General features: G+C 39.8%; 1 protein-coding gene across 1 annotated transcript in view; it reads left to right on the plus strand.

Moving 5' to 3' along the window:
• The window catches only part of LOC128891840 (neurogenic locus Notch protein), a 355,943-nt gene that overhangs the window by 119,609 nt on the left and 216,180 nt on the right, over positions 1 to 20,154 (plus strand). Inside the window, exons 3-4 of the mRNA XM_054151691.1 lie at positions 8,648 to 8,919; positions 12,247 to 12,442. Of these exons, the coding sequence (XP_054007666.1) occupies positions 8,648 to 8,919; positions 12,247 to 12,442 (468 nt within the window). The remainder of the gene's footprint in view (positions 1 to 8,647; positions 8,920 to 12,246; positions 12,443 to 20,154) is intronic.

Below are 20,154 nucleotides of genomic sequence, written 5' to 3' on the forward strand. Positions count from 1 at the left end.
AACGTTAAGCAGCTTTGTAATTGAAGATCGTCGCAACTAACTGGCGTCGCTGGATGAACTAATTCGCAAAACGAGGCACTCTTTCTTCGCGTGCCTTTCGGTCCATTTTAGACAAAATTATATCTAACTCGTACGAATAAAATGATAAAAGATCTAATGAGTTGCGCTACGTAACAGAGCTGTAATTTTGAGGATACAAGCGACGAGAAAAATAAACATTTACGACTGACACACCTGTCATCTCATTTTAGTTTGAATAATGTGATAGTAAGTACAATCATTCATAGTAATAAAATTAATTGTATAGAATTACTATAGTATTGAACTTTCACATAGTTCTTTTGTAGTAATACTTCTCTAAGACCTTTGATGAATCTTTGCAAGCCACAAGACATTACATGCCGTGAGTTTATTGGTAGCGCCAGTGGTTAATTGTCTTTTTACGGTACTTAATTCAAGCAAAATAAACAGGATTTTTACATAAGCATACTCACACGTCACAATACTCTACATAAACGTTCATTAACATAGAAAGTCTTTCTCCAACGTGTAAAAGAAACTATTAAGATAAATTATAATTAATCTATCATATTTCCCCAGTAAAATTCTCACTTGCAACTCGAAGCTCAAGTGACTCGTAGTAGAATGCAGAAATCGCGGACACCGCACCAGTGTTGGATCGGCGTTCGCGATCCGAGACACGGGTTGCGTCGTTTTTGCCCGTGTATATCCGAGCTGTGGCTGTTATTTTTGCGCAAAAGTCGAAGGTGGAATCGTTCTAGTATCGACGACTATTCATCGTGTCCGTAGCATAATTCACTGTCACCTGATCGTTCGTCGGCGAACGACAGCGGCCGCGGCGCATCGGTTCGCGACATTCCGAGCGAGTGTTTACAGACTGATCGAGAGTCCTGGCGACGATTCCGCCGCAAATACAAGTCGTCCTTTCGTTCTTCTTTCGGGGAGATTTTCTTGCCAGCGGCCTGTACGATCTATCCTTATAGACTGCACAGGCGTCTCTCCACATATAGAAACCCGAACAGGGGAGCTGGGGAGAAGCGCCTCGGTCACGAAGCACACCTGGGTATGTCGTATACGGTCCTCAGTCAGTTGAAATTAATTATTTGCCCTCGCGAGTGGAACTACGCTCGCTCGGGAAGGTATTCGAACAAGCTTAAACATTCTTATGAAACGAACACGCAGTTTTGCGTTGAAAACGTTTCAACATTTAGCGCGACGAATTACTGTTGGGATTTGAATGAACGAGTTCGAAGAAAGTCTTGAAACAAAGCTTCGGAGGTTGATCGCGCTTCGCAAAGGAAGTTATGAAGCTTATCAACAAGTATTTTTGAATTGAAGAAGATTGATGGGTCAGTGATGGGAGGTAGCTTGGAGAGCACGGATTTTTTGACAATTATTTGTAGACAGTTATATTTATAGACATCAAGAACAAATGTAGCTTTTATTGAAATTTTAATCGATATTTCTAATTTTTTTTGTAGACTCTTTAAGGGAAACTGTATTATGGTATTTTCCTTGGGATACAATTTTTCGGAATCTTACAATATTGAATTATTATTGCAGTTTTATTTATATTTTACTATAACACTTCTTTCCAGCATATCAAAATGTGGTACAAACGAATTGACGAAACATTATTTTATCGAACATTAAACACCTAAAGAAAACATAATATATTATAACGCGTAAGTATATACCGTAAGTATATACCGAGTAACTAATTAAATGCACGTTTAATTGCCATTCGTTAAATTAATTACGATGTGAAAATATTTCTTAAAAAGAAGAAAAGAAAAAAAATACTATACTTGAGGGGTTGGACCGTGAAAGACAAGGATATGACAGGACCTGGACAGTGTAAAATCGATTCTGTTCATTCCTACTTCACTTTATTATTTCCACGTATATTTCAATGTTTATAAATTCCCTATGTACGAAGATATACTAAATCGATTGAGACTAGCTTCCGAAGCTTTTCACGTAATCGCCAGAGATTCTCCAACTGCCCCAAGCGCTTACCTTTCGGCGTGTCTTACGGTGAAAACATGGAGGAAGTTTCCGGTGGGCCTTGTAAGTCCGTTTCGATTTCGCCCGGATAAGATGAAATTTAAGAAACACGCGGATTCAACGCTGGTAGGTCGCGATTGATACGCGTTATGCGCACACACGTCGAGCAGGAATAAATCTTGCGGTGTCTCGTGGGGCCGCCTCGTGGTTGTCCATTACCAGAGAGAATGGTCAACCATAAAGTGCCTTCGTTTCTTCCTCTTTTAAACAGCGTTGCTCCCCAAGAGGCAACAAAGCAGAATGATGATGCTACTGGACGGAACGTTACTACCCGTCAAGTCCCTGATTGATACATGCTGCGCGTACACACCGCTCATTGATGCAATCATATTCGCGTGCAGATGAACACACGCGAGCCAACAGTAGCGTAGACGTATGCAACATCGGTATGTTGGTGGTCCCGTGTTTCCAGCGACGGCTGGATGGAAATGCAGCGTCAAGTTTTCGATTCGATACGCCGTCGTTGAAAAAGGGTTCGAGTCCTCATAAGGGAAGATGAAATATTTGTTTGATCAGCAGAAAAGTGCGCAACGTGAAGCGGATTCTATACCGCGGTCGAATGCAACGTCAGGACGAAAGATAAATTGAGATGTCTGTTGAACATCGTTGAATTGAAAACTTTGTAAGCTGGAACATTTGGTACTTTTGTAGGAGGTGTATCAATCGTCGGGTGTGCGTTTGTACGTGTATTTCTAAGTTGAATATTTAGACATCTCTCTGTTAAGATAACTAATTGCTTGTACAAAATTATGGGCAGTGCGGTCTCTGGAAGCTCGATATTGCTTGGGTATAACATTCTCACCCATAGGTATTTATTTTCTTTTTTATGAGTGCTCATTTGTTCAAGTCAGAACCTTTTTCTTATATTTTCTAATACAAATTACGTAAAATACATATTACTGTTTGCACTCCTCATATTATCTTGTGATGGTCATTACTATATTGTTTTATTTTATACGTTACGCAACTTTGTAACTAACACTCGATATAGTTAGTTGTACCTAACCATTTATTATGCTCGTTTATTGTTTGCTTTCAACCATTTGTTGTCATCTTCGTATACTTACTAATCATACGGAATAATTTGAATTTAAAAAAAAAAAAATACCGAGGAAGTACGTAATATTATCTTGTATTAATTTATTATTTTTCGTTCAAACCAGTTTTACTTTTAAATTCGGATTTAAATTGGAGGCTGGTAAAAAGCAACGAAAGGAAGCGTTTGAAACATACATTCGCTAAATCATGGGATGCGTGTCCCACATTTGTCAATAAAATTACTGTCCGGTTTCATAGAGCAATGCGTACGCGATAGTATAATTACAGTGTACTTGACATGGTATCATGGCGAGATGACTGCATTCGTGGTCAGTTAGAAAAGGAGTACTCGTAACGCTCATGTTTATTCAATGCCTCGTATGAGAAACTATTATTACATGATAGTAAGCCTTCGTCAGAAAAAAATATTTCATAATTTTAGTGTACTACAATCTCACGATGTTGTATCAGTTTAAAAAAAAAAATATATTCCACCTTTTTAAGCAAAGGAAACGTTTAATGAAGGATTACAATTAAAATAGAAATTCACGTTGATACTTGATTAATTTCAAAGAAGGAAAAACAACGATCATTGTATCGTATCGATATATCGTAATAAATCCATGTACTTTGCAGTTTCTGATGAGAATTATTGGAATAAAGAACTGTATACACATCTTGTTAGGAATATTTTTGTGGACGAACAAACACAGAGAGTAATTAAAAGGATGAGAACTGAACAAAACTGAATTCACTAATGAATAATCTGAACATATAAGTATATTTGTATCCACAACCGAATGTGTTTCACATACTGATCTCGCGACTATTCACTACCGAATGCTAAATATGGTTGTTCAATTACGCGCCAGCTGCCAGGAAGGACCGCGATTCTCGCGATGCATCGATGCGATGTCGCTACCAGCGCGTATGTTCAAACTTGCTTACGATCTACCGTTTAATATGCCCTTCCACTCTTTATTTTCAGAAATATATTAATGTATACAAAAGGTATAGATTGAATCTTGGTAGTTTTAGCGTTAAAGAACGCATACAAGACAGTTATACTTCCAGTTATACCTTCTCCGACTAGCCTCAATATTTATACTCAAACACAGAAGAAGTACCTGCTAAAAACCGTACTAAATATCAAAACAAACAAAAATCCTCCCGTACGAGCCACCTCAAGCTCTTTATTCTTAAAGGAGACAGAAACGACTCGAACCGTTAGAGGACATATGTAATGTATATACGCTCGAGCGGTGTTTCATAAAGAGCGGATACCTTCGGTAAAGTAATACATTCTATAGGAGGTAAACGCACGTAACGTTTGTACGCGTGGCACCACGTTGAATTCGTTACGTCCCTGCGGTGCTTAGAAGGGAATATTCACGGGTAGAAGTCAATAAATCCAACCGATGGTGCTCAACGCGGTCCTCGAGTTGGCGATGGTAGCGGTAGTCCAGAAGAAACCCGCTGCCGGCAAATAATGGCCGTGGAATCGTCGCTTCCGTTTATAGAGATACCGGCTGCAGCTTTCTAAGCACTCGCATAAGCGATATCCGCGAGCAGAAGAAGCCGCGGTGAAGCTGCGCGAACCAACTCGAAACCAGCTGTGCCCCTCGACAATGGACGCCGATGGCGTTTAACGTCTTTTGCCCGCGGATTTTTATTCGTACCGCGAACTCGGGGAAACCTGATTTTATGTAGAGTTCCGTTGCTCGACTCGAATAGAAGAAGATAAGTAGCGGGAATGGAGTTTCGCGATATAATTAAAGCGATAGTTTTCACGTGGTGCCTTCTACGGTAATTGGTCAAAGTATATAGAGCTAAATAGGTACAATAAGAGTGTAATTAACCCTTTGTATTGTAACTAATGTTTTTTTATGATTGAAAATCATTTTATTTTCGAAACAAGGTGGGTGCTAACGGGGAAATGTAACGTTTGTGACATACGATGAAAAATGGATAGAGATAGAGACAAATGGATAGATATGAGATACTGGAAAATGCGAGGGATGTTAACGAAGAAAAGCTTTTCACTGAGTTTGATTTTCAATCTCACGATTCTTACGACGAGCGTGAAATCTGTTAATTTTTTAGGTTTAATTTCTTTGGAGCTCGAAGTGTCGATAAAATGATTGTCGGCGAGGTAAAGGTGACTTTATTCTCAAATCTAGATAGCTTAGAATTCATGGCGATAGAATGCTAAGAAACATCTCGAGTTGCTGGTAGATACCAGAAAAAAAGGCCTCGAGTGCAAAGAAAGGTGATCACACTAATTTATCGATTAAATTAATTCTCTGTTACGATAATTGTTCCAAAAAATTGTGATGAAAGTTGCATTGTTGCATAGCAGTAGTGGTATTTTCAAGTGCAATGTACAGAAAACAGATATCGCTTCAAAAGAGTGAATAATTTGGTGCTTAATGGTTGAACAGAATTGGTTGCCTAAGAGAACTTGGCAATCTCGCGATCGATAGTTGGGACATTCTAACAATTATAACAATAAAAAGAGACACTTAACACAAAAACTTCGTTGATCTTGATATGCAGATTCTTCGTGAATCATCTCAGCTCTAGCATATTTTACCTGGTTTGAATAACTTACAACTTGTTCAGCTTGATTGTACATGAATTCCGTGTCGCGCAAGAAACTCTAATTCCGTCGCATTCTAAAGCCGAGGTGAACGAGTCGTTCCACTTAGCGGGCGGGTACAATTTGTCGAGTGTCGCTTGTAAATACCGCGGGAATATTCAATTCTTGGGATCAACTTCCAGAGCACACGTCCAAGAAGAATGTTTACAGTTGGGGGGGGGGGGGGGGAGAATGTCCATTTACTTTCAAAGACAGAAATCTATACTACAGTATGGTTAACAGATTCGCGAGACGGCAGATATTTTACGTTTCTAATACCGAACACTGACGAAAATGATCAATTTCTAAAGCTGGACATCGCAAATTTGTATCGTTGGGACGAAGATAAAAATTACGAAATTTGTTTTGAAATATCAATGTTGTAGATATGTAGTGTATACAATAAAAAGATTTTAATCATTTTTTCATAACCAGGAATAGAATTTTAAGTGACGTGAATTCACGTCAGCCAGCGTCGCGAATGTGTTTAATAGAAGAGAGAGGGTGGATGCTGGTCCTTTAGTTTTATATTTCTTCATAAAATGTGGACGCATGGTGGTTTTAAACTCTTCAGAAAAAGTCATGATGAGTACGTCGTATTTCTTTTGTTCCATAATTTTCTTTAGAACCTACGCCAACGTCTTAAAGAAATATTCCTTCTTGACATGCTTTTGGTTTTTTACGAGAATAAATATAACGATTGAGATAGAGACTCGCATAATTGCTGAAACGGATGCTCGTGAGGTCCCTTATAGAATTTTTCGAGAAATATTTTTTATCTCTGTGGGTTAAAATAAAAGAGGTCGAAAACGTCCTAATAAATTTTACGCTTTGACCGCGAACGACTTCAGTTTTTATTTCGAAAAACCAACACCAGCGTCCCGTGGGACGTTGTTTTGGGGATCCAGCTCTCCTCTCTGGAACTGGAACGCTCGTTCCGTTGCGGTCGAGACTTCCACGAAGGATCCAGAAAGCGGAAGATCGCGATCCTCTGCGGTCAGGTCCGCCGACATGTGTCATTATATCTAAAAACTTGCCTTACACGATTTCGGCTGTGCCGAGATGAATTTCGGAACATTGTTTCCGACGAGCCGCCGAACGTCACACAAGTTCAGAAACTTCCATTTGTAGAAACACTTTGCCCTTATGAATTGCACACCTCGAACTCCGCTCTCGCGGGGCTCTAATTAAACCTCTCTTTTATTGTTTCGCCTAATCGCTCGCTTCCGTCCGTGCAAAGCTTACTGTTGGCGAGCGTCCTATAAAATCTGTACAAGTCGCGGGGGCCAATTTGAAGGAAACCACAGAATGGTGGAAGAAGATTTCCAGGGGGTCACTGACTGTTCCAACGTCCTACGGTCCTGCTGGGCTTTTATGAAGGAAAGATACTTTCTAACGGGCCCTAATGGCGGTTCGAGTGGAATTGTAGTCCCTGATCGATCACCCTCTGTTGCCTGGGAAGCGGTCGAGCCGCGGAAGAAACGAGAAAACGAGTATCCTTATGGGGGCATATACACCTAGGAGGGTCGAAAACAGAACGGTGTTTGGTATCTTTTTCTTGAGAATACCATCGGATTTATGGAATCCGGATTTCGGGATTTTATAAGTGCGTGTTTTCAGAGAAATTTCATTGCTTGATTTGTTGAAAAATGTTTGCAAATGGCTGATATATCGTTATTGATGTGCGTTATTTTCCTTGTTGTTTCGCCTCTCCTTGGTGGTAATAAATACTTTTCTAAAAATTATTTGCAAAAGATGTAGAATATGGAAGTAGTTAGTTTAGTTAGTCGAGTAAGGAGAGGAAATAACGGACTTCGAGAGAAAATTAATAGCAATTAACAGTTATAGTTTAACGTAGCACGCATTAAAATAAAATGATTCTGAGCATTGCTTGTACATTTTTCGTTAAAAAACCGATTAGCCATGGAAGAACGAAGATATTCCATAAATGTGTGTACATAGAAAGAAAAATTACGACTACGGTTTTGCGACTAAACAGGTTTGGAAAACGCTATATTCGGTCATTTTTTCGTAGCTGCTTGTCTAAACTGATGTCAGCTCGTGTGCAGAATTTTGCTCTCTCGGCTTCTCTAGCTTGCGACACGAAAACGTGGAACAGAATTTAACCGATTCAGAGATACCTCCGCGTGTTCGAATATTCGAGGTTCCTGTGGACCTCTTGAACCTGTCCCGTAAGATTATTTTTATGTGATTCCTGCGGAGATTCGAGGAATATAAATTGCCTCTCAAATCCAGTAGAATTTAAAAATAACTTTTGGAAGTGTTCCGTGACGAATCATTAATCTGACTACGGGATAATTCAATCATCTGTAAAATATGAAAATTATTCAAAGATACAAGAAACACGAAGAGAGTGTTAAAATGTTAAGGAACATTCAAGCATGTTTATATTCGGAATACACAATAAACAATGCTCCCGCATGGATTTGCTCCATTATTTCACATTTCTTTATATTAATATTCCTTGGGTCCGTATACACCTTAATTTAGTTTAAATAAATGATCGGGGTGTCTATAAAGGTGTTCATAATTATTCATTTTACATCGTATAGTGCAACATTTTAATTTTTTGTTCGTTGTATAATTAAGATTGACTTAGATTTATTTATTTCAATATCACATTATCATAATGTTAATATCAAGTCTTAGCGTTTATTTCGTCACGCTTTGATCAGAATGTCGCAAACATAGATATCACCACCAATCTCGAATGCATAAGAGCAAGAGTAACGCACTCCTTATCAACTTCGCATCACCACTCGCGTTAAATTAAAGTTTGAATCGATCCACAAAGAACCATAAATTCAAAATCCATTCTGTACACTTTGCATCGATGCTAATAATGATTTCCTTCTGTTCCAGTTGCACGTCGAAGTACGTGGGCGAGTACTGTCAGCACCTGAACCCTTGCCACACGGGTCCACGTTGCCAAAATGGCGGCTCCTGCAGGGTGAAGGAGAGCATCGGGGGTGGAACACCGTCGTTCACCTGTTCCTGCCCCGTCGGATTTACCGCGAGTCTCTGCGAGATACCGATCGAGAACGCATGCGACTCATCGCCGTGTTTGAACGGAGCCACTTGCAATCTGAAGTCGTTGCACGAGTACGTTTGCACCTGCGCCACCGGGTACACAGGTAAGGATGTCAATAATTAGACACACCTTAAACCACTTCGTCGCACGATGTCTGGTGGCAAGATTAAAATTGCCGTCACCCAAAAAACACATTTCCACGCGTTCCCTCGATGAAGACACTCCGAGATTCGATTGAGTAATAAAGCGACAGAACTTACCGATGAAGAAAAAGTCGTATGCATAATTAAACGAGCCACCGCGTCGATCCGGCGCGATATTTCTGCGAAATTTTATGGCCGCTTATGGTTCGAATCACCTGACGCCTGGAAAAATGTGGAATATTTAGCAAGTTTTATTTTTGTCTACTTTAATATCGAACCATTTGTAGTGTTTCATACATTCATTTTTGCCCCTCATTCGATGCCAATGTTTGCAAGGTGTGACTCTTTGTGAACGTAATTTTTATAGCTTAGACACAGGTGCTATAGTTATTGAAATTAAGTTTTATTTAACAAAAATTAGTAATACACTGCCACGCTATACAGAATAAAGAAAAATTTAATCGTTATTTCAATAAGTATACTGTTTAACTTTACATAGGTATAATTTTCTTTTGGATTTGTGCCATTTTCAAAATAGCTATACGTATGACAATTATTTTTACGAAATTAGTCGTATAAAAGAGTTACGATTTCCTGAAGTTGTAATAAAGCTTTCTTGTGTAAAACTAGTACGATTCCTTCGTTTCTAAGGAAGATTTCCCACAGGTGCAAAACAGTTAGGTATCAATTTACGCTCGTTGGTAGCAGTCGAGCTTCTAGCATTTGATTATATCATCCAAGAGCTTCTACAGAATCCATAGTACCGTCAGGATAACCGCAATTAAATAAATGAAAGGCCGACGCGAGTTCGTGCACGCGATATATTATAATCCGCGAATGAATAACGCGCGTTATTCATCGGAGCGACAAATCCCATCGATTCATGTAGATGGGGCAGCAAGGTTACGCGATAATCTCGGTATTCGTATTGTTTCGCTCATTAGCGGGCTACGATGATGCGAATAGAGTACAGAGCCTGGATCCACGGCTGGCAGCGTTCGCGTGATTCACCGTCATCGAGACCGCTCAAAACATAGAGAGTCGAGTAAACAGTGGCGCTAAATTGCTGGAACGTCGATTACAAATCTATCGATTAAATTGATATTTCAGCATCTAGATCTGAGACTGTTCGAATAAATTAGTTTATATATTTGACTATTACAATTCAAATATAATTTATTACTCTATTATTATTCAAATATTAGATTATTAGAATTATCAAGAGACAGTCAGTGTTCTTTTTAATTCAATTAAACTTATACCAATGAAGCTTGGAAGAAAAATTTAAATAGAAATTTCAAAAGGTGTCTTCTAGTGTTACATGAACAAGTTAATTCGAATGATATTCTAATCGGTCGATATACAAAAAGTATTCACCTGATACGTTTATCTAATATTTGGTTCCTCGAAGTGCTCGAATACTTGGATAGTCGAGTACAGGAAAACTGGCTAGACTCGTGAATTCGCTTGACTCGCGGAAGTTGTCAGGCGCTCTAAACGAGCATTTTTTATGGATCGTGTTTGCGCGGGGCCACGTGCTCCCTTGACAAATAAATCTGAGGGCAACAGGAATTTAGTGGCAAAGGAAGAGGAAGAAGGAAAGGGTCGGCGGAGCGAGAGAGGTGTTTGTGGTGCTGGATAATTGGCGGAGAAGCAATGCGGAGAGCATTTCGCTGTGGCGGTACCTTTGTTCCAGTGGTTCTCATATTCGCATCTTATGTTTCACTGACCCTGAAACTAGTATCAGGCCATTTCGCAAATCAAAATAAATTTTATTCGAAGACAACCTGTACGGTTGCTCAAGAAATACACTTTGCAGCCGTAGCGTGGTCATCTCCTTGTACGATGCATTTCAGTCGATGAAATGATTTACCGATCTCCTTTGTAGAAAGCAGTTAGTTAATTCGATTAGTTCAACTTTGTGTTTATGTCTCCGATTCAAATAAAATGTTCTCTTCTACGTATTTTAATCATTAAATGTTAATACTATAGGTATTTAGGTGAAGAGCTTGTGTAGGTAAGCTTGTGTAGAAGGTCCAAGTTGTCGTTATCAAATTAAATTATAGACACATTCATCTCGCATTGATCCTAGTGATATTCACGGGATGGTAATTATTACATTATACATGTACTCCGAGATGCAAGCACCACTGGTGCGTAGCGGGTGCACCGTGCAGATCGAGGAGCAAAGACATCTTAGATCCAAGGGAGCGAGCAGCGACTCCGGGTAATTAGTTCCACTAATCAGTGACCCAGGGGAAGGGAGGGATGGGAGTTTAAGTAGACAGAACGGCTCGGTCAGTGTTTCCGCCATCTTGAACGATATCTCCCCTTGCGAGGGGCACAACCGAGCACGAAATACCAAGCAGATTCATCCTTGTCTTCCCAGTGATCTTTATCGAAGAGGATCGTAAAGATCGCGAAACACTCGAGCCAGTCACGTATCCATCCCCGGCAAGACGCTCGTTAACAGCAATTAAGGGGATGTATACTCCTCGATTCGCAGTAAACAGCTACGTTTGTACTCCGATAGAAATTGCGACAATTTCGTGAGTGTATGATGGATCTCTATGTTTGAGAAATGTTTTAGTAAATTTATTAATCATTTGTTTGTTCATAAATTTGAAGATGTTTCGAATATTTTGGAACCTACAGGAAATGATAAAAATGGACAATTACAGATATATCTGAATTATTATGAAGAAACTGTAGATAGTGAAAATAAAATGTATCGCAATATAGTCGTACGCATTTATCACCTCGGGATAATAAACACGAGGCCTTTTAAATTAAAAAATAAAACAGGTCTATAGAATAATCAATTTCTCAACAAATTTGTTAGACAGTAATAATTATCATAAAACAAAAATGAAAGATTTTTTTCTGGAAAGGATCATATAAAAATTACATATTACTATTGTTACATTTTTAATCATGATTTATTCTATCTCCGTGACAATTTATACTTTCTGCCATTTTGGATACTGTAAATATAAACAAATATTCGAATATTCGCGAAGAGAAATTATATTATATATTATTGTATCACAAAACATTGATAAATACGAAGGTTATAGCAAAATTCACAGTTCACCTCTTTCTGCAAACTTACAAAATACTGCTCACTCAATCGACTATACGTTAAATATACCTATATGCATAATTGCGTATCCCGTAAGCAATGTTTTATGGATTTAAAGTGAGAAAAGTCCCCAAAAATAGCTAAGAATTGATGTTTCATACTACAATAGAATGCCGCCTTAAATCTTGTTCTTTTTGTATTTCAGGCGAGCACTGCGAGCGACAAGACCACTGCGCCTCGTCGCCATGTAGAAACGGGGCCGAGTGTCGGTCGCTGGAGGACAGCTACAAGTGCACGTGCGCACCAGGTTTTACGGGGCCGAATTGCGCGGACGACATCAACGAATGCGACAGGGACCCGTGCAAATACGGCTCCTGCACGAACATTCACGGATCTTACAAGTAAGTCGAACGACATCGTTAACTGGGGCCTCGCCCAGCATTTTACACATCTCCTTTAAATGTAAATTGCGCTCCCGAAGTCGGTTTTTGAAAGCTTTCGATAAAACACGCCGCGACTCAATTTCCGGCGGCGAAGATCTCGCTGGATACGTCTCCTCCCGTGTTTCTCAACTCTATTATGTCACGGCACGTAGATAGTGGAATTACAAACATATTTCCTTAAATGAACTCGTTTTGCGAATGAAACATTAATTAATATTTATGCGAGCTTTCTCTGCATAAGATGTAAACAGAGACTTTTATCTGTAAAGTTTGTGTTCGAATTTTGGTATTTCATACATTTGATTTCAAGTTACGAATATTTGAAATTGACGATACTCAATCTTTAGCCGTGTCGATAGAGACAACATAATTCTGAAGAGAAAAGTATTCAGTAGCAATATTAAGATATATATATATATATATATATATATATTTAAAATATATATTTTTAAAAATAGTATCAGTAAAATAGCAAACTTATATCTAACCTTGATACTTATTCTTATTCTTTTCCTGAATATTTAAGGTTCATCTTACATTAACCATGAATCGTACATTTTATGTTTATTTCGGAAAAGAACTTAACGTAGTGTCGAAACGTAGAATCATTAGTAAACAAAATATTCGAAAATAGAATTTCTCTTAAATAAATTGACTTTACTCTGTCTCACTTTTGTACATTCAATTGCATAATAATTTTACAGTAGTTTGAATCATACTAAAGCTTCAAAAAAAAAATCCATTCTACAATTCGTACAAATACTCCAAAATCCTTAAAAGTGTTCAGAAAGCTTGCTATTTAAATCTTACACGTACCATTAATTGATAATACTTATTCACAGAAGTAGATGATAGCAAGTGACACAAGAATACTCTCTATAGTACAATCGAAAAAACAAAGCGTTTCCATTCGTTAATTACCTATTGTTTTGCGGTGACACCTGTTGGGAAGCACTGGTTTCTCCCTCTTGCACACTCGCCCAGGTTTCCCTAGTCCTCTGAGAGATGCGTATCGCTACCGCTTTGTAGTTAGCATAAATTTTTATCACCGACAGCTGAGATTGCAATCTTGCCGCGGAGCTTTACTTCGCAAGGTACGGTCGAGCACGGTCGAGATCTTAAACCTCGCGGACACAGTGAATCTTGGAGTTTGCTCGAAATATGGGATATTATGTCGCATAATTACACGGTACACATCTTTGACCTGCATTTTGTTATTAATGCTATACCTCTAAATTTCGTTTTAATTTGAAATTTACTGCCCCGTTCTGGAATACGAACGACTTTCCAATAGCTGTGTCGAATATTTAAGAATTGTTCGTGTCGAAGGGGGGAAATTATTATATATGGGGACGATATACCATATATTTTCTGAAATACGAAGCTAATTTGGGTTGGAAAGTATCGCATAAAAATTACAATGTACCTGGTGGAGTGGAGCGATGACTCCTCGAAAAGTCTTGTAAAGAAGTGTTGTATCTTTTTGGCTGAAATGAATGTTTAAGAGGTGGAAAGTATCGTTGAGGATGAGGATGATGTACGTATTTGGTTACTTAAATATTTTAACAAATGATAGGGAGTAAGACAAGGTTTGAGATGTAATCGTGGGATAGGTGTATTAACATTTGAAAATATCACTTGTTTTTTCTATCGACGACAATTTGAATTAAGATAGACGATATTAGGGTGCGGTTAACACTAAAATTACCGAGGTCGTATATGAGTGCATATACATATGTCATATATACAGCTATATTTTTCTAATTAGATGACAAAGGGGCAAACTAATTTATCAATAAAAGTAACTCTCTATTACGATACATACAATAAGCTGTCCCCCTAAAATTGCAGTAAAACTACTATTAATAGCTGATTGATTTTAAGAAGTATATAGGTCGCGTACTCGTTCGTGACGTATGAAAGTCGTCATTAACGATTCGTGGGAGGAAAAAGGGAATGGTCAGGCACGTCGCGTCGCATCGACCTCTCGAAATATCGTCGCGGACCAGCGAGCGTGGTGATGAGGGCCCAGAGAACCGCGGTAGCGTCATTCGTCTTTGCCGCAATTACCGATTGAGCACGGACGCTGGAACGCGGAGCGCACAACGACGTCGAACAACGAGGATTCATCGAGTCGATCCCACGGCCCATTACGGATTTGCTCGTAATTCGACGTTGCGTTGCTTCAAAAAATCATTTCTGTCTCGCCCCGCGGCTACAGCGCGCTGTCCCATTTCAGACGTCTTTGTAACTTTCAGTCTTGATACACGTTTCGAAAATCATCCCGGAGCGGCGAGTCACGAAAAGTGAAAACGAGAAAGGGAATCATGTTCCAAGGTGATACAGACCGTTCCCAATCTGATTAATGTAGAAGTGTACATATTATTGAATTTGAAGTGGCTAGATCTTTCGCAGAGGATTTCTATGAATCGTACTTTGTTACGAATATCGATCTCGAATTCGTTTTTTAAAAAAGATATTTGTTATGAACGAACTCAAGTAACTGCAACAGTGCAAATTAACACAATATATTATGATCGTCGCTGACGATTATACATATATTGACCTGCTATACTTGTTGACGTAGACTTGGAATGAACTCGATTTATAATGAACTCTAAATGATAACTGCTCCAAACGGTCTTCCTTTTATATGATTCTGTTGTCGTTTCTGAATTTTCCTGTAACACATTTTCCGAGGTGTCTCATAGCTGGTTCTGCTATCTTGATTAGTCTCTTCGTTATCGTTATCGATGTTACGTCTTTGAACCTATTAATCATTTTTTTTCTATTTTAAATTTGAAAGTTAACGTAGACTACAATGTACGCTAGGTCTGAAAGGGTCAAATGCTCCGTTTTCGAAATAAGTACATACATCTCCAATGTTTTTGACAAGGACAGATGCTCCGAACTGAACTGTCTCGCGAGAGAAATTCGACGGTACCGCGTCTAATCTTCCAACGACGCGATGCTCGAGAGGAGGAAAGATAGAAAAATGAAGATGTCGGGCAATCTCCTTCGAGGGGACGATTTCGTCCAGCCGACAAAGCTTTCTCGCGGCTCCTGACGATGGAAACAAAACGACAGAGCAGTTCGTGTACGCGCACACTTACATCCAGCGGAGTCCAGCCGATATAATTCAATATAATGTAGGACCCAGCGACATTATCTGCTCTCGTGCAGTCAGCTCGACTTGGGCCCCGATTAATCTCGACTCGATCTCAACAAAGCGCGGATTTATGTTCTCCGCGCCGCGTCGCATCGTCCTCAAGTCCCCCGCCGAAACCAGTTTTTGGCGAGTTCGTTTCTTTTCCGCGATGCTCCTCCGTCGTTTTTCCCTTTCCCTTTTTCCTTTTCCCTTTTCCCTTCTTTTTTTCTTTTTTTCTTTCCACAAAAGAGATCCCCATCGTCATCCACGAGATCTCCCTCTCTTTTTCATGCCCTTCGTCCTGCTGCACCCCTCCTGCTACCACCACGTGGCCTTAAGTCGACCCTTCGCGGCTCGATGAACGTAGCGAGTTTCGAAGCTTCCTTTATTATCGATTCCAACGGAGACGCTTTGTAAAAATCGATACTGGACTCGTACATTGAATTTCACAGAAAATTGGGCGTTAGAGTTTCTATTTGGCGTTGTATCTTATTACGTGGTCGATGAATAGCGCACGATAATGGATGTAGCGATTGCACACTGCATACACGGCTCCAGCATCGCTATTTTATTGGATTGTCCGGAAAGTTCGTGCCTATTTTTAAGAGAAATTCAAAGGGATATTTGAATTTTGATGTATATTTATTGAATTATATATGTACCATTTTGTCCTACAAAACTTTTCCACCTTTTAAGGAATGTATACACGTTATTTGTTTTCAGCCATTCCGACACATTCCGACCTGTGCCGCCTACTAAAAATCGTCATGGACTTTCCAGACAGCCCAATATTTAAAAAATATAAATAAGAATTACTCAACATACAGATCTTCTATTCGGTTAATTGTTTTTCAAAAAGAAAACAATTAATTCATGAATGTAGCTATGTTTTTCTCGCATTGGCTTCCCTTCTTCAGAGGCAATATTGTTTCGATTCCGTGTCCCGTAGTTGGAGAAGCGCCAAGAGTCGCTGCGATATTTCCACCGAAGGTTACAGAACAAAAAGAAGAAAAAAGAAACGAGCGTTACTGGCGGCCAGGGGCTTAATTGAACGGTATCTGGTTAACGCGGACGAGGTAAGCTCGTAGTCGGTCAGGAATAATCGCGCTTTAGTCGGCTAATAAATATCGCTGAGGGGTTGATCGAGCCGCTACCCAATAATTCCATTTAACGCCGTTAATCCGCTCTGCTCGCGGACCCTGTAACCTTTTCGATGGCTGCACAGTTAACGCGTGTATGGATCGACGTACATACATACACACGGATCCCACTAGGATCCTCTGCCATTAAGGAGAGCGTATCTAGAAGCGCAGCTTTCCTCACCTGTCTCGATACCTGACCGCGTGACCATGGTGAACCAAAATGGTTCTTTCGTCTCCTCCCTGCGACTCTTCGCCGCGCTCCTCTATCTCTGTTACGCCGCCTGAGAAGTAATAATGTTCAATTGGGTCTAATAAAGACTTTGACGTGGCATACCTGGCCGCCAGGTGGTGCCGGTACCGAGCCACTATGTTATTAAATAGTTACGTCGAATCGGTGGCTGCGAGCACCGTGGCGCGCCTCTGTGCCGAGGACAGCTTCGACGTGGCCTCCTGATCGCTGGATAATTAATCGAATCCTTCCTACGAAATATTCCCTATCGAGAGTGCAGCCGATAATGGCTGGTAGGATCGGCGCGATTAAGTGTAATTATATTATACTATGTAGCTGGTATCGATGGCTGCTGAAAGGAATGCCTTTGAAGGGCACGCTCTGTTGAATAATTTTCACCATTTTAGCACAGGAGCATGATCAGTCCGGTGATTCGATTAAATTGAATAATCTATTATCACAACTGGCTGGAATTAGATATATATTCATTTTATTGTAATTAAATTTTTGTTTATATTTTATACATTAGTAAGATACAGAATAAAAAATAGTAGATACGTATGACAACATTTTGGAACCTCTCTTGAAAATATTCCGTGACAAATACCTAATCTACGTAACTACTTACAAGTGTTAAATAATTATATACTTCACAGATTCGATAGGCTGCAATCTAATAAAAATAATCGATGAGTCTTCTTCGAAAAAATATCTTTGGCCACAAAGACTAATTTAAATATCTCCCGTGACATGTAATTTTGGCCCCCTCTAGTCTCATAAATTTCATTTCGGTTTTCTAATACCTAAGAAGCCTCTTCTTTCGCGACTAGCAATCACAGTCCACGCGCGCGAAAAGAAAAAGTGCACGTGGTCGTCGGCAGTTGTGCGCGCGTGTACGAGACAGGATGTGATTTATGAAATGATCTCCCTGAAGTAGAATTTAATTGAGCGGAGGAGGCGAGACAAAAGGAGGACTCGACCGTTCCTCGCCCTTCAGGATGGATCCGCAGCGGTTTCTTGATAAACCGTGGCCTCTGCAGCAATTGTGGACCTCGCAGCGATTGACCCCGCTGGGTCAAATTCTTTGTGGCTTCTAGCTGAAACTCGCACCTGATACTCACCATGCGGAATTTCAGAATGTGTCCACACCTGTTCACCTCGCCTTGTTCTCGTCAGCGATACGGCTTCGGTCGCGAGCCGAAGATGCCTTACCTTCGAAACTCTGTCTGGTATTTCTGCATCGATCGTCTTCTGGTTTATCCCGAAATTCTTCAAACTTGTATTCCCGTGCAATTTCGTATAAATTTTGTCGCGGGTGGGTCGTGGGATCTTGGAAGTTGAGGATGAAGTTGGGCAGGGTAGGAATGGGTAGGGTAGAAATCGGTACTTGAACTCAGATGAAGTTTCATTTTTATTCCTTTGTATTGTATCCTCAAACATTTAAATATTTATATTTAAATTTGAAGCATTTGTCCTAATTTATTGAATTTATTGAATTATTTGAATTTTATTTTACTATCAAATATGCATTCAAATATAGTAGTATTATATATACATGTTTCGAGATTGCACCTATGTAATTGAACAAATATATATTAAAATTCACACGTGTTTTTGAATTTTTCTTAAAAATTGACACGAACTTTTTGGACAACCTAATATATTCCACAGAGACTAATTTAACCCGAAGTAAACTAATCAAAACCGAAGAACCATTCAATATTAGGAAAAAGTAGCTCTCTTTTCGTTTCCTGATTCATCGGAATCATATACTCCAAGTCGCCCCTTCAATATCTAGCTTTGAAAGAAACTTTACTCTTAAGTATCTTCTTACCAATGAACTCATGGTCAGACAACACCACGAGAAATAGACCGATTACACCCTAGATGAAATTTTCTGCTTTTAAAATGACCTGGCGAACGTATCCGCAACATATCATCGCAGGTCAACGTTGTCCATAAAAGAAGAAGCCACGTTGAAGGATGAATCGAAACTCTGATTGCACAGTTTGACAGCAACGAGGCGACTCAATTGAATTACACGGTGGTCGAGTTCCCGCTCGCGTTTTTCCATCCCGGGGAGCAGAAAATTGAAGGCGGCGCGGCGCGGCAGCGATCGGGCGCGTATGTTAATGCTATCAAGATCCGTTGCGCCAGGCGTCGTTAACCTTGAAACCCGGAGCAGAAGAAAGTAATCTAACGAAGAACATCGGTGTTTCTCACAACCTTGTTCCACGGTTGTCACAATATTATATTCATACCCGGCCAAGGTGTGCTCGGAAATACGTCACATAGTCCTGGAACCGAGACAGGGTTACTTACTTCGAAGCCTACGGAATACTAGAACCTCTCAACCTCGTATCTATAAACGCCTTGCAACACCACGTTATATAAACCAACTTTATGACTGTAATAACATGAATGAAAAAAGTAGCTATGAAATCGTCGAAAATATTCATGTAACATCATATACCGAACCCACAAATGAATACAATGAAAAAGCAAGGAAATTTTATTCCATTAAATAAAAGAAAAGTAGTCTTGCGCCGCGACTTCGTTACACGGATACAACGCGCATCGAAAAAGAGATTCAATGGAATATGGAACAAATGAAGAAAAACACCCTAGTACAATATACAGCTTTTATCAAATTTAGCAAATATCAGATTGTTTCGTTTTTTTAATAATAAGCTTGACAGTTTTTCTAATAAAGGGATACGAGTGCTACCAGAGTCGTGGGAAAAAATGATAGAAAACAAAGGAACGATATAATTTAATAAAGAAATCATTTTCATTGGCAAAAATCTATTCGAATGTGGCCAACAAATCGTACGAAGACTTATGCGATGACCTGATATTATATTCATGGCCAGTGTGGTCAAAGTGTGCTCGGAAATGCGTCACGTAGACCGATCTGGAGACAGGGTTACTTCGTAGATCGTAGAGCTCGCCTTCGGAATCGTTTCCACGCAACGAGGGAAGCCTAGACGAGGTCAACCGGGTCGGCGAGGCTGGTCGTGAAGCTTGGTCCGTTTCTTCCGCGGATCGAGGGAAGAAAAAGAAAAAGATAGAGGACGCTGATGGGGGAAGGAGCGAAGATCTCGTGCAATTCGAAGAACTCGTTTTCTACGGTCACCGAGTGACCGATAAC

The sequence above is a fragment of the Hylaeus anthracinus genome, unplaced genomic scaffold (genome assembly GCF_026225885.1).
Source record: "Hylaeus anthracinus isolate JK02 unplaced genomic scaffold, UHH_iyHylAnth1.0_haploid 12002, whole genome shotgun sequence".
NCBI classification, from domain to species: Eukaryota; Metazoa; Arthropoda; class Insecta; order Hymenoptera; family Colletidae; genus Hylaeus; species Hylaeus anthracinus.